Consider the following 12,519-nt stretch of genomic DNA (forward strand, 5'->3'; position numbering starts at 1 on the left):
TAAATAGTCAAAAAGACAAGAGAAGCTAGACTGCCCACTAAAGTTCTCTCTGGATGAGAAGAACGCGTGTCCTGAGACGTCTGCCTCGGAAGTACAAAGAATAAAAAAAGATGGACAAGCACGTGTACCATGACACGTACATAAAGGTGAAGGGTAATGTTTCCAATGGAGAGTATTCACAAGTCTAGGGCTGAGAAGGCAAGAGAGAAGACATTGTCTGACAAGTTTGAGGCTAAGAGAGCGAAGAACATGGCAAGCACAAGGACCAGGAAGAGGGAAAGTTAATTCAAAGCATGTTATAAATCCATTCAGGACTAGGGTGCGACTCCATTCACTCACTCTTGGCACGCATTAAACTTTCAACAACTTCAACTAAAACTGAAACAAATATTTCCAGAAGTTTAACAAACAACTAGAATATTTACAGCAAGTTTAACAAACAACTAGATCAGTAATCAGCACTACAGGATTTCCTAAGAAGAAACTGGAATTCATGCCAAGAGGCATATGCTACACGGATGGAACTAGATTAGCAGCTTTATCTCATATGCTACATGGATGGAGCTGGATCGGTAACCATAAGAGACTACTACTCCGGAGAGTGGCAACCTCAAAATCTATGGAAGTGAATATCGTCCCCTAGAAAGAAAGAACTCGTAATCAGGATGTCTGTTTATGGATGTCTGATTTCCCTTGTTTACTACAGCTCTTGCAATAAGAGATGCTGTCTCCCCAAGGGTTCTCAACCGCTCCTTCAGAATTACAGAAGGGTTCGAGATTGGTGTTCCTGCTGCCTGGTTTACACTGTGCCGCAGCTGGAACCAGCATTCACCCTGTTCATTCACCACACAAAGCACATTTGGGTCAAGAGCATAAATGGAATGGGTACACATACACACCTACCCCCCCACACACAAGAACAGCCACTAATCAAAGTCCAAAGCCAAGTTATGACACTTTTGGAAGCTTTTCCACTATTTAAGATTATTCCAACTGCATTTGACCTCTGTACAATAAGAGTTGAAAGCTTTGCTACTGAATAATTTTAACCATTCAAAGAACACACAAAGGGCATTTTCAAAGTATATATGTGTTACACAGACACCCAATGACTTTAAAAGAGAAAAACTGTTTAACTCTTTAATATCTTGTTGCCTGTAAAATGATTAATTCAAAAACAAGAGCTGGAAAGATAAGAAACTTTTACATGTATTTTCCACACAGAGAAGCATAGCAATGAATAAGAAGCCTATCACTAGGCTAAAACACTTCCAAAGAAGCCAATAATATAATAAGACCGAACATGCAAGGAGATCCCATCTCATCAGCAGACATTCAAAACGGATCATGGATTCTTATCAATCATTAAGCTTAACATCTATCATAATTAAAGAACAATATCTTAAGGTTTATCATATTTAGGTGGACAACATAACAAGCATAACATCCAAAAAAAAAAATTTCTGAAGAAATGGGACACCAAATCAATGAATAACAGGCTTACCTTGGTAATAAAAATATAAATTAAAATAAAAGTTTATGATGATTCAGTTTTTTATCCCATGCATTGCATATGCTGCATCAGCTGATTGAAATCATCAACTTCTTAGTCATTTAACACTTGCATAAGCAATTGGGGTTTGCCAGTGGACAAGGAAGTTTAAAGTGGAGAAACAAAATAGAGACAACCTGTAATGTTTTGAATTAATGAGATAGGAAAATACAATAAAGCCCTTAAAGGCTTAGAGTGTGGGTATAAATAAATAAGGGTATTGTAGTAATTGTATAACATAATAAATATAAATAGAAAAAAAGAAAACAAAAGAGTGATCTGAAAATTTGAAGAACAAACCGTGAGAGAGGGAGGAAGAAGAAGAAGAAGAGAAAAGAAGGGAAATAAGGGAAAAAGGAAGAGATTTGGAGGAAATAAGTTAAAAGGGTAAGATTTATGGTTTAATGTGTATAATATGTTTTAAGTAAGCTTTAATTTGATTTTGATGAATGTTAGGGTTTTGAGAATTTGTGTTTGATTTAAATTGATGAATTAATTTGAAGGTTATAAGGTTAATTGATGATTTAGTTGATTATGGAAGATTATGATGATTTTGAGTTATAGTTTTGTTTGAATGGTGAAATTTGAGTTAAAAATCAGGGGAGAACAGTGGGGTTCCTGTTAAAATTCTGGAATGGAGGTTGAAGATGACAAAAATTCAATTTGGTCCCTCAATTTCCGAAAATTACAGTTTAGTCCCCGAACTTTGGAAAATTATAGATTGGTCCTTGGAGCATATTCCGAGATTCTGAACAGAATAACATATGAATTATCGGTAGAATTACTGTATAGATAAGATAATTTAACACTTTCAATTTGGTCCTTCAATTTAACAAAAATTACAATTTGACCCTAAAAATTTGGTAAAATTACAGAATGGTCCCTGGAGCATAATGATACATCCTGGACAGAATTGAGGATTAATTAAGGTCAGAATTTCAGTATATTCATGGATTTATGACAAATTTCAGTTTAGTCCTCCATTTAACAAAAATTACAATTTGTCCCTAAAAATATGGAAAAATTCCAAATTAGTCCCTAGATGTAATCCTAGCTTTTCAGATTATTTTGATGAATAATTAAGGGTTATTTAGTGAATTATTACCAATTTTATTAGTTGTTTTTATTATGGATTAGATTTCGGGAAAACCATTAGATTTTGGGTTTTTAAGAAAATTGACTAGTTAGTTCAAAAACATATAGGATTACGGAATACACTCTTAGTTAAGTGTATTAAATAGATTACATGTTTTTTTGAGTCGTTTTTGAATATGTCTCATTTGTATTCAGATAATCTTGATATTCTACCGGCAGGACGTCAGTAGGATTTCCTTCGGTTTCAGCTTGTGAGTGCTGTTTGCTTTTAAGTCAGGTGAGTGGATAATTTTCCATATGCATGAGAAATAGTATAAATATTTGATTTGTTAATATGAATTGAATCATACTTCTTGATAATATATATGTTGAGTATTATCCTTCTTATGATAAAGCATGATCAATTATTGAATCTGAATTCTTGATATGAACCAGTATATATTTTGAATTGACTTCTGAATTGATAACTCCTCATTTGATTGATGTCATGAGTTGAGTTTTAAGATATGAATATGTTTGTTGATTATGATTATGAACCTTTGGTATGTCAGTCAGAATACCCATGCTAACAGGGTAGTGTTAGTCTTTGTGCACATCGTATTTGAACCCTAGTTGGTCGGGGGAGTCACCAACCTGTGTGGACTGATCATCCCACAGTACGGAGCCTCATGCTCATTGCATTTTGATTTTCTGACGAACTTTACCATATAACCTTCTTGTTATGGCTTATTTGAGAAACCTTTCAATAAGAACCTAGAGCCATAATTGTATATATATTCTCATTGTTGTATTACCTCGTGTGTGTATATTGAATGTTATCTACTCACTGAGTTGTTGAACTCACCCTCTCATTATTTATTCTTTTCAGGCTTATAGCTTAATAGCAGGTCACTTTTGTTGAATCTTCCGAACCTGCTTTTTGGTTGTAAATTGTACCTTCCTTTTATGTCAAGTTAGTGCTCCAAAACTATGAATTTTATATGAATTCTTGTATTAAGACAATTGAATTATATTATGAAGTTAGTTTGTTGTTTATGCTGCGTTGAACAACTCTGATTGAGTTTTGAAGGATAAGATTGTATGTAAGTTTGGGTTCGCATAGGTTTGGAACTTTGGAGGGGAACCTTGCCTATGTGCCGGTCATGGATCCGGGAATCGGGTCGTGACACAACCCGATTCCACATTCAATTCAATGAAGTTTATTAGCATCATAACAATCACACCATCACGCAATGAAGTTTATAGAAGAACATCATTTATAAACTACCTGAGCATTGTAACTCCGAAGTCCCACAACTGGAGAAACTATACATGCATCCTTACTCGCATAATCAACTTCAGCACTTTTATGAACCAAATGGCCAAGTGAATGGTAAGTCAAAAATGCAGCTCAAAAGTGGCCATCTGGTATCCTATATATAGGATACCATGCCACCGAGTACCTGAAAACATATAACATAACACATCTATAACACGTCTATAAAATTTCTCTTGGCATGATTCAGTTATATAACAAGCTTCAATCCTATTAATGTACAGAATGACATTCAAGCTAGTCTTTTGTTTCATAACCAAAATGAAAAATGTGAGGCTAATTCCTAGAACTAGTTTTGTTACCAACCAGGATCTGGGGTGCAAATCATGGAGATTCAGAGAGGCCAAATTAGTCGGGTCCCCATACATTTTGTAACGAGAAGACGCATCACCTCTAGCAAGCTCTTGTATCCTGAAATTAACAGAATCAGTATGGAGATCCATCTGAAAGCTCCAGTAATATGTTAACTACAACTTCAAATAAGAGGTAAGAATAGTACTTCTCATATAATGGTCGTCTTTGCTGAGGTTGTTCCGATTCAAAGTATTCAAAGCGTAACTCTGCGCCATCAGAACATGTCAAGTCAACTGATTGAGCTACAGCTGTGGTACGAGGCTGAGGAATCAGTAGAGAAAATATTGGAAGATGACCAACATTAGAGTTCTCTGATGATACACTAGCCTTATATGTATCAGAAATTTCATGATCATGAGCACTGTTCTTATTGTTTATGGGTTGACTTGAATGGTTTTTGGACAATTGAACTGCTGATAAAAAGGGAACAAAATAGCCATGAAATGAAAAATGATCAAAGCCCCCGCTATTTGAATTCTCACATTCTTCTGCCCTTACTTCCAAACCATAATTCCCATGTTCTTCATACCACTTCCAGATGCATCCCAATGGGATATTTGGTATCTCATGTCTGCATAGTGATGCACCAACAAGCCGGTCATCCAAACAAGTCTGGCAGCATGATAAACTGGGAAAATTAATAACTGGAGACGATAAATGAAGAAATCTTTCAAACTCGGCAATTGGACCACCAGTGGCCATCTAAATAGCTTCAGATTCCATCTGTACTCTGCAAGCATCCTTCACAGCTTGTATTATCTTTATTGATTCATCTTCAAAAGCTGAAAATTGTTGATAAGAGGATTTGTTAGAATCTATGAGATTTTGCCTCATTTGATAGCTGTTAGACTTAGTCTTTGGTTTTATCTTCATAACAGATTCTGTTATGAAGATTTATTATTATTTTGCATTAGTAGTAATCCAATAAGTCTCTCATGTTTGTTGAGAGTTTATAGCTTTTTGAATTTGATTGTAAGCCTTTAAATAGGCAGTTTCGATTTATAACATTATTATCTTTCAGCTTCAACTTTCTCTCTTTTACATTCTTTGCAATTGTTATTCCTTTAAACTGCAGCTTTCAATATTATTCATATACTGCAGATTTAACAGTGGTATCAGAGCATTTTATCCTACAGGCTGTGGGGAAAGTTTTTTGGTTTTTTTTTTTAGTGCTAAACACAGTAAGGTTGAGTGCTAAACACAGAGAGGGTGAGTGTAAACACTAGTAATTTACTTTGTCTACTGATTTGATGTCTACCTCAAGCAACTCTGCATCTGCAATTCCAGTGTTCAGTGGTGAGCATTATCATATCTGGGCTGTCAAGATGAGATTTTATCTAAGATCTCAAGGCTTGTGGAATGTTGTAGTGTCTGATTCTGATCCACCACCATTGACAGCAAACCCCACAATTGCTCAGATGAAGGCACATGAAGAAGAAAAACTCAAGAAGGACAAAGCCATCACTTGCCTACATTCTGGACATACAGATCACATGTTCACCAAAATTATGGACTTGGAAACACCAAAACAGGTATGGGACAAGCTTCAAGGTGAATTTGAGGGTAGTAGCAGAGTTAAAACTGTTAGACTTTTTGCATTGAAAAGAGAGTTTGAGTTAATGAAAATGAAAGATAATGAATCTATCAAGGATTATTCTGGCAGATTAATGGATGTTGTAAACCAAATGAGGCTTCTTGGCAAGGCTTTTACAGATCATAAGGTGGTAGAGAAAATCATGGTTTCAGTACCACAGAAGTTTGAAGCCAAAATTTCTGCAATAGAAGAGTCTTGTGATCTTAACAATCTCACTATTGCAGAATTAACCAGCAAACTTCATGTACAAGAGCAAAGAGTCCAAATGAGAGATGAAGAGGCTATTGAAGGAGCGTTCCAAGCAAACACCAAGGAAATGAGTTCTAGAAACTTGCAACGAAAGAAACCCTTCAAGTTTACCAAAAGAAAAACTGAAATGTCTTCAAGAAAGCAAAATTTCTCACCTTGCTCTCATTGTAAAAGAACCAACCATGCTGAGAAGGATTGTTGGTATAAAGACAAACCTTCTTTCAAGTGCACATTCTGCAATAATCTCGGTCACAGTGAGAAATATTGCAGAGCAAAGAAGAAACAACCTCAACAGCATATCTACCAGCAAGCAAATGTTTCAGAAGAAGAAAAAGAGGATGACGAGCACTTGTTTATGGCATCACAAGTTATTAGTTCTCATGAACAGAATATTTGGCTCATTGACAGTGGCTGCACTAGTCACATGACCAAACATCTGGCAATTTTTTCTTCCATGGATAAATCAATTCAACCAAAAGTCAAGCTGGGAAATGGCGATGTTGTGCAGGCTAAAGGAAGAGGATCAATTGCTGTCAGCACCAAAAGAGGTACAAAGATCATCAATAATGTTCTTTACATTCCTGAACTAGATCAAAATCTGCTTAGTGTTGCACAAATGCTACGAAATGGTTATGTTGTCTCCTTTAAAGGAAAGTTTTGTTTTATTTCTGACACACATGGATTAGAGATAGCAAAACTCAAAATGGATGGTAATAGCTTCTATCTGAAGCTTGATGCAGTTGAAGGGCATGTCTTTTATGCCAAGGTTGATGAGAGTATTATGTGGCATAAAAGATATGGTCATTTCAACTTAAAGTCTTTAAAGTTTATGCATGATGCTGGTATGGTAGATGATATGCCTGAAATCCATGCTAGTGATCAAACTTGTGATAGCTGTGAGCTTGGGAAGCAACATCGACAACCATTTCCTCAAAGTACAACAAAAAGAGTCACTCACAAGTTAGAGTTAGTCCATTCTGACATCTGTGGACCAATGAGCACAGCTTCATTAAGCAATAATTTGTATTTTATTCTCTTTATTGACGATTTCAGTAGGATGACTTGGGTTTATTTTCTGAAAACCAAGTCACAAGCACTTTCTATGTTCAGCAACTTCAAGAAACTGGTGGAGACTCAATGTGATCAGAAAATTAAGAAACTCATAACTGATAATGGAGGAGAGTATACTTCAAAAGAGTTCAGTGTTTTTTGTCAAGAAGCTGGAATTGTGCATCAGCTGACAGTTCCATATTCACCACAACAGAATGGGGTTTCAGAGAGGAAGAACAGGACTGTGATGGAGATGACAAGGTGCATTCTGTTTGAAAAGAAACTACCAAAGTTTCTATGGGCCGAAGTTGTAAACACTTCAGTTTACTTGCTCAACAGACTACCAACAAAGTCAGTTCAAGACAGAACACCATTGGAGGCATGGTCTAGTGTTAAACCTACTGTCAAACATCTCAAAGTGTTTGGATCTTTGTGCTATTTTCATGTGCCATCTGCTAAAAGAGGAAAACTTGATGAAAGAGCTGAAAAGGGAATTTTTGTGGGATATGCAACAGAATCTAAAGGTTACAGAATATACAATTTGAGTGCAGCTAAAGTTCAGATTAGCAGAGATGTTCATTTTGATGAAAATACATATCGGAACTGGGACTTAAAGGAAGTTGATTGCACAACCACAGCTGCTCTTGAACCAGTAGTAGAAGAAACGTCAGATTCAACAGTGGTAGCAGTGGATCAACCAAACATTGAAGGAACTTTAGATACAGCAATACTTAAAGTGAGACCTTTGTCTGATGTATATGAAAGATGCAATCTGGTACATGCTGAGCCTACAAACTACACTGAAGCTGCAAGATTTCCAGCTTGGATTGATGCTATGAAGTCATAAATTGATTCCATTGAAAGAAATGAAACCTGGGAATTGACAGAACTTCCTCAGAACAAAAGGGAAATTGGTGTGAAGTGGGTTTTCAGAACCAAGTTCAATCCAGATGGTTCAATTTTCAGACACAAGGCTAGATTGGTGGTTAAAGGCTTTGCTCAAATTGCTGGAGTGGATTACGGTGATACTTTTGCTCCAGTTGCTAGGCATGATACCATTAGACTTCTACTTACACTTGCGGGTCAAAAGGAATGGAAAGTATATCATTTAGATGTCAAGTCTGCTTTTCTAAATGGGATACTCCTTGAAGAAATCTATATCCAGCAACCAGAAGGCTTTGTAGTTACTGGCCATGAACACAATGTATATAAGCTACACAAGGCTCTTTATGGCTTGAAGCAAGCACCAAGGGCTTGGTATAGCAGGATTGATACTCATCTGATTCAACTGGGATTCAAGAGAAGTGAAAATGAAGCTACTTTGTATTTGAAACAAGATGAGGATGATCTGCAACTTGTAATTTCACTCTATGTGGATGACATGCTAGTGACTGGTAGCAATGTCAAATTGCTGGCAGATTTCAAAAGAGAAATGCATGATGTTTTTGAAATGTCTGATCTTGGTGTTATGAACTACTTTCTTGGAATGGAAATACATCAAAGCAGCTCGGGTATCTTTGTTTCACAAAAGAAATATGTTGTGGATATACTCAAGAGATTTAAGCTTGAATCATGCAAAGAAGTAGCAACTCCATTGGCACAGAATGAGAAGATTTCAAAGAATGATGGTGAGCAACTTGAAGAACCTTCTGCATATAGAAGTTTAGTAGGTAGTCTACTATACTTGACAACAACCAGACCCGACTTGATGTTCCCAGCTGGTTTACTGTCAAGGTTTATGAGTTCACCTAGCAATGTTCATATGGGAGTTGCCAAGAGAATTCTAAAGTATATTAGAGGGACAGTCGATCTTGGAATCTTGTACTCAAAGTCAGGAGGAGTAAAATTAAGTGGATATGCAGATAGTGACTGGGCAGGGAGTGTTGATGATATGAAAAGTACTTCTGGATATGTTTTTACAATTGGTTCAGGTGCAATCTGTTGGAATGCAAAAAAGCAAGAAGTGGTGGCACAATCAACAGCTGAAGCAAAGTATATTTCCCTAGCAGCTGCTACAAATCAAGCAATATGGTTGAACAAATTGCTTGCTGATCTAGGCCAAGAACAAAGCTCATCAACTGAGCTTTATTGTGATAACAAGTCTGCTATTGCTATTGCTCAAAATCCAGTTCAACATGGGAGGACTAAGCACATCAATGTGAAATTTCACTCCATAAGAGAAGCTGAGAAGAATTTACTTGTAAAGCTTCATTACTGTCCAACCGAAATACAACTTGCTGATATAATGACTAAAGCTCTTCCTAAAGCAAGGCTGGAATTTCTAAGGATGAAACTCGGTTTGTCCAAGGCAAATCTCAAGAAGGAGTGTTAGAATCTATGAGATTTTGCCTCATTTGATAGCTGTTAGACTTAGTCTTTGGTTTTATCTTCATAACAGATTCTGTTATGAAGATTTATTATTATTTTGCATTAGTAGTAATCCAATAAGTCTCTCATGTTTGTTGAGAGTTTATAGCTTTTTGAATTTGATTGTAAGCCTTTAAATAGGCAGTTTCGATTTATAACATTATTATCTTTCAGCTTCAACTTTCTCTCTTTTACATTCTCTGCAATTGTTATTCCTTTAAACTGCAGCTTTCAATATTATTCATATACTGCAGATTTAACAGGATTCACTAGTTAAAGCATCAGCTGCAACATGCTTCTTGTTGAGCTCATCCATCCAAAGAGTAGAATTCTTCTTTTGAATGTGGTCATCTTCTTGGGGAAAACAAACTGCATTTCCTGAATCCTGGCACGTGCCCAACATCAATGAAGAAACAAGGTCTTGAGAATCAAAATTGGCTTTGTCTTGAACATTTCTCAAGGTGTGATCTTCACCAGCTCGTCCATCAGAAGGATCAGGTGATGAATTACCAAATCTAGCAGAGGTGGTCAATTCAGGATCTTTTACCCCAATGGGTATCCACTTCTGCATTACTGATCCAGAACTATGGTTTTGCTTACAGTACTCAGCAACTGTAACTTCTTTTTCCAATTGGGGAACTTTATTAAAAAAAAGATGAGGAAGATAAACTGGAGGAGGCACCTTGACCGCATGTTGCTCCAATGAGTTGCAAAACTTTGCTGGCAAGCTACCTCCATTTTCTGTATGGCAATGTCTTGTGCTGGAAACAGTATCACAAGTACTGTGAAGTGGCTGTAACGCACCTGGGGAAACTTGTGTGCTGTTACCTGATTCTGAATTCACGCATTCAACTCCGCTGGGATGGAATCCAGCAGTTAAACAACTATTCAGAGAATGAGTTCTTGAAATAGATTTCCCTCCTTTTTTATCATTCACTTGAGCTGTGAGATCAAATATTTCATGCTGTTGCACGCCAGTCTTTGCATGTGCATTAAAGGTGGCCTTGTTGGAACTATAGCCCCTACCATGACAGCTGTACTCTTGTTTGGAACCTGGACTATTTTTCTGTTTCAACTTCTTAGTAACCTTGTCTTTTGGCAGTTTTTTTCCCTCAGTTCTGGATGATGAATTTACATTGGAGACAGTACAGTTCCTTTTAAGTGATGGAGCCTCTTTCAAAGTCAAGTCAGACAGGAAGCACGCATGAGATATCTTCATTTTTGGGCTGCATTCATCTGCTGTGTCATTCCTCTGAACCTTTTTCCACACAGAATGGTTGTTTTCCTTCCCTGTCCGGCCATGCAAATTTTCAAAACCTCCATATTTGTGGGCACTGGCACTACTCCTGGGCAATGTTTTTATTTGCTTGCCTTTTTTGCCTGACATAAGCAATTGTGCGTCACTGCAGCTAAAATTTTGACCACGTTGCTTTGAGCCCTCAGTTTGGTGATGGGTATCTACAGCACCATTTAATGAATTTTTATGAGATAAAGACTCCTTTTTGGAATTGAAACCTGGTGCTTCTAAAACACTACCTCTGCTGCTACCTTCATGATATGTTTTTACATGATGACAATCATTAGTTCCATCATCACTGTTTGAACTGATAGATAAATAATCAAACACTACGGAGGAATCAGAAGCATATGAGAAATCTTTGGATTGTGTATCATCACAACAGCTGATCTGACTTGAGCACTGCACCCCAATGCCAGAGAGGAAAATCCCTCTCCTTTTGTCTGTAAAGTGATTTCCGAATTAATCATCTGATGCTCCCCAGGAAAATTCTGAGCTATAGAAGGTATAATGGGCTCCACTGTAGCAACCTCATCAATGCTGGATGTGCAGATTGGCAATGCTTCAGAAGTGCTAAATATAGAATCACCCTCAAAATCATTCTGGCTACTGCTACCATCTGGCGATGAAACATCCAATGCTTCAAAAGTTTCCACTATAGCCACTTCATCAATGTTCGACATGCATATTGCTGGGGCTTCAGGACTGCTAAATCTAGCGTCACCTTCAAAATCAATACGGTTACTGCTAGCATCTCTGAGTGAAACTTCTGGTGAAGTTGCAGAGCATGTTAGTTCATCTCCAAAATCATTATAACTACAGCCTTTGGAGGTTGAACTTCCTTGAGCGTACTCAGATAAAACTTCAGGTTCAGTTGAGCCAGTATCACTTGAAACTCTCTTGTTCTGTTTTCCCCTCCTCCTGGTTTTTGGTTTTACATTTTTTCTTTGCAGACTTGTCTACATTAGAACTATCAATACAAGCTTCACATGAACTAAGAGCAGTACATCCTTTTTGCGGTTGAATAATAGAAATCAGGGCAAGTGACAGAACTCTGGGATGCAGGATAGTCAGACAACTCATTTGATCTAGTCGCTTTATTGGAACCCTTATTTTGAGACTGATGTCATGCACCAGTTTCAAGAAACGTTCTGGTGCATGGCTTAATGGAATGAGGTACATCAGGTAGATTCTGACCCAGCATTGTTGTTTTTTTTCTTTCTCTGCCCACATATTGTTTTTGGGCTGGCTGATTCTAGTCCAGTCATGAAAAGAGAAATTTTGTTGACCCGAGATTGATCAATTTTGAGTCTAGCCTAGTTAGTTGGGCCAGCCCAGTCCAGCCCACTTAATATTATATATTATAATGTTTTTTATATTATTATATATATAGATATATATAAAATAATAATAAAAAAAATATGAAAAATCCTTAAAAAAAATTGCTGATTTTCTTGCATATTTTTATCACAATTACTTAATATTGATTTGTATTTTTATACCGTAAAGATAAAAATGCAGTATTAAAATACCTGGTTTTCATCAAAACATCAAAAAAAATATAAAATAAAAAATGTTTTGTTTTCAAAAATTCTGAAAAATCCTTAAAAAATATTGTTGATTTTTCTGCATATTTTTATTGCTTA

At 36.6% G+C, this 12,519-nt stretch overlaps 1 protein-coding gene and 1 long non-coding RNA gene across 2 annotated transcripts; one reads left to right on the plus strand and one right to left on the minus strand.

Moving 5' to 3' along the window:
• Positions 1 to 351: 351 nt before the first annotated feature.
• LOC118037201 (uncharacterized) lies at positions 352 to 5,116 on the minus strand. Its single transcript, XM_035043120.2, has 4 exons — positions 4,462 to 5,116; positions 4,269 to 4,373; positions 3,915 to 4,089; positions 352 to 833 (listed from the first exon to the last, which is right to left on the minus strand). Exons 1-3 carry the CDS (start codon positions 5,016 to 5,018, stop codon positions 4,038 to 4,040), a joined length of 714 nt encoding a protein of 237 aa, XP_034899011.1. The 5' UTR covers positions 5,019 to 5,116; the 3' UTR covers positions 352 to 833; positions 3,915 to 4,037.
• Positions 1,845 to 3,908, plus strand: LOC140954842 (uncharacterized). Its single transcript, XR_012168388.1, has 3 exons — positions 1,845 to 1,939; positions 2,843 to 2,924; positions 3,516 to 3,908. It is a non-coding gene; the product is annotated as an uncharacterized lncRNA (long non-coding RNA).
• Positions 5,117 to 12,519: the final 7,403 nt, after the last annotated feature.

The sequence above is a fragment of the Populus alba genome, chromosome 17 (assembly GCF_005239225.2).
Source record: "Populus alba chromosome 17, ASM523922v2, whole genome shotgun sequence".
Taxonomy (NCBI): domain Eukaryota; kingdom Viridiplantae; phylum Streptophyta; class Magnoliopsida; order Malpighiales; family Salicaceae; genus Populus; species Populus alba.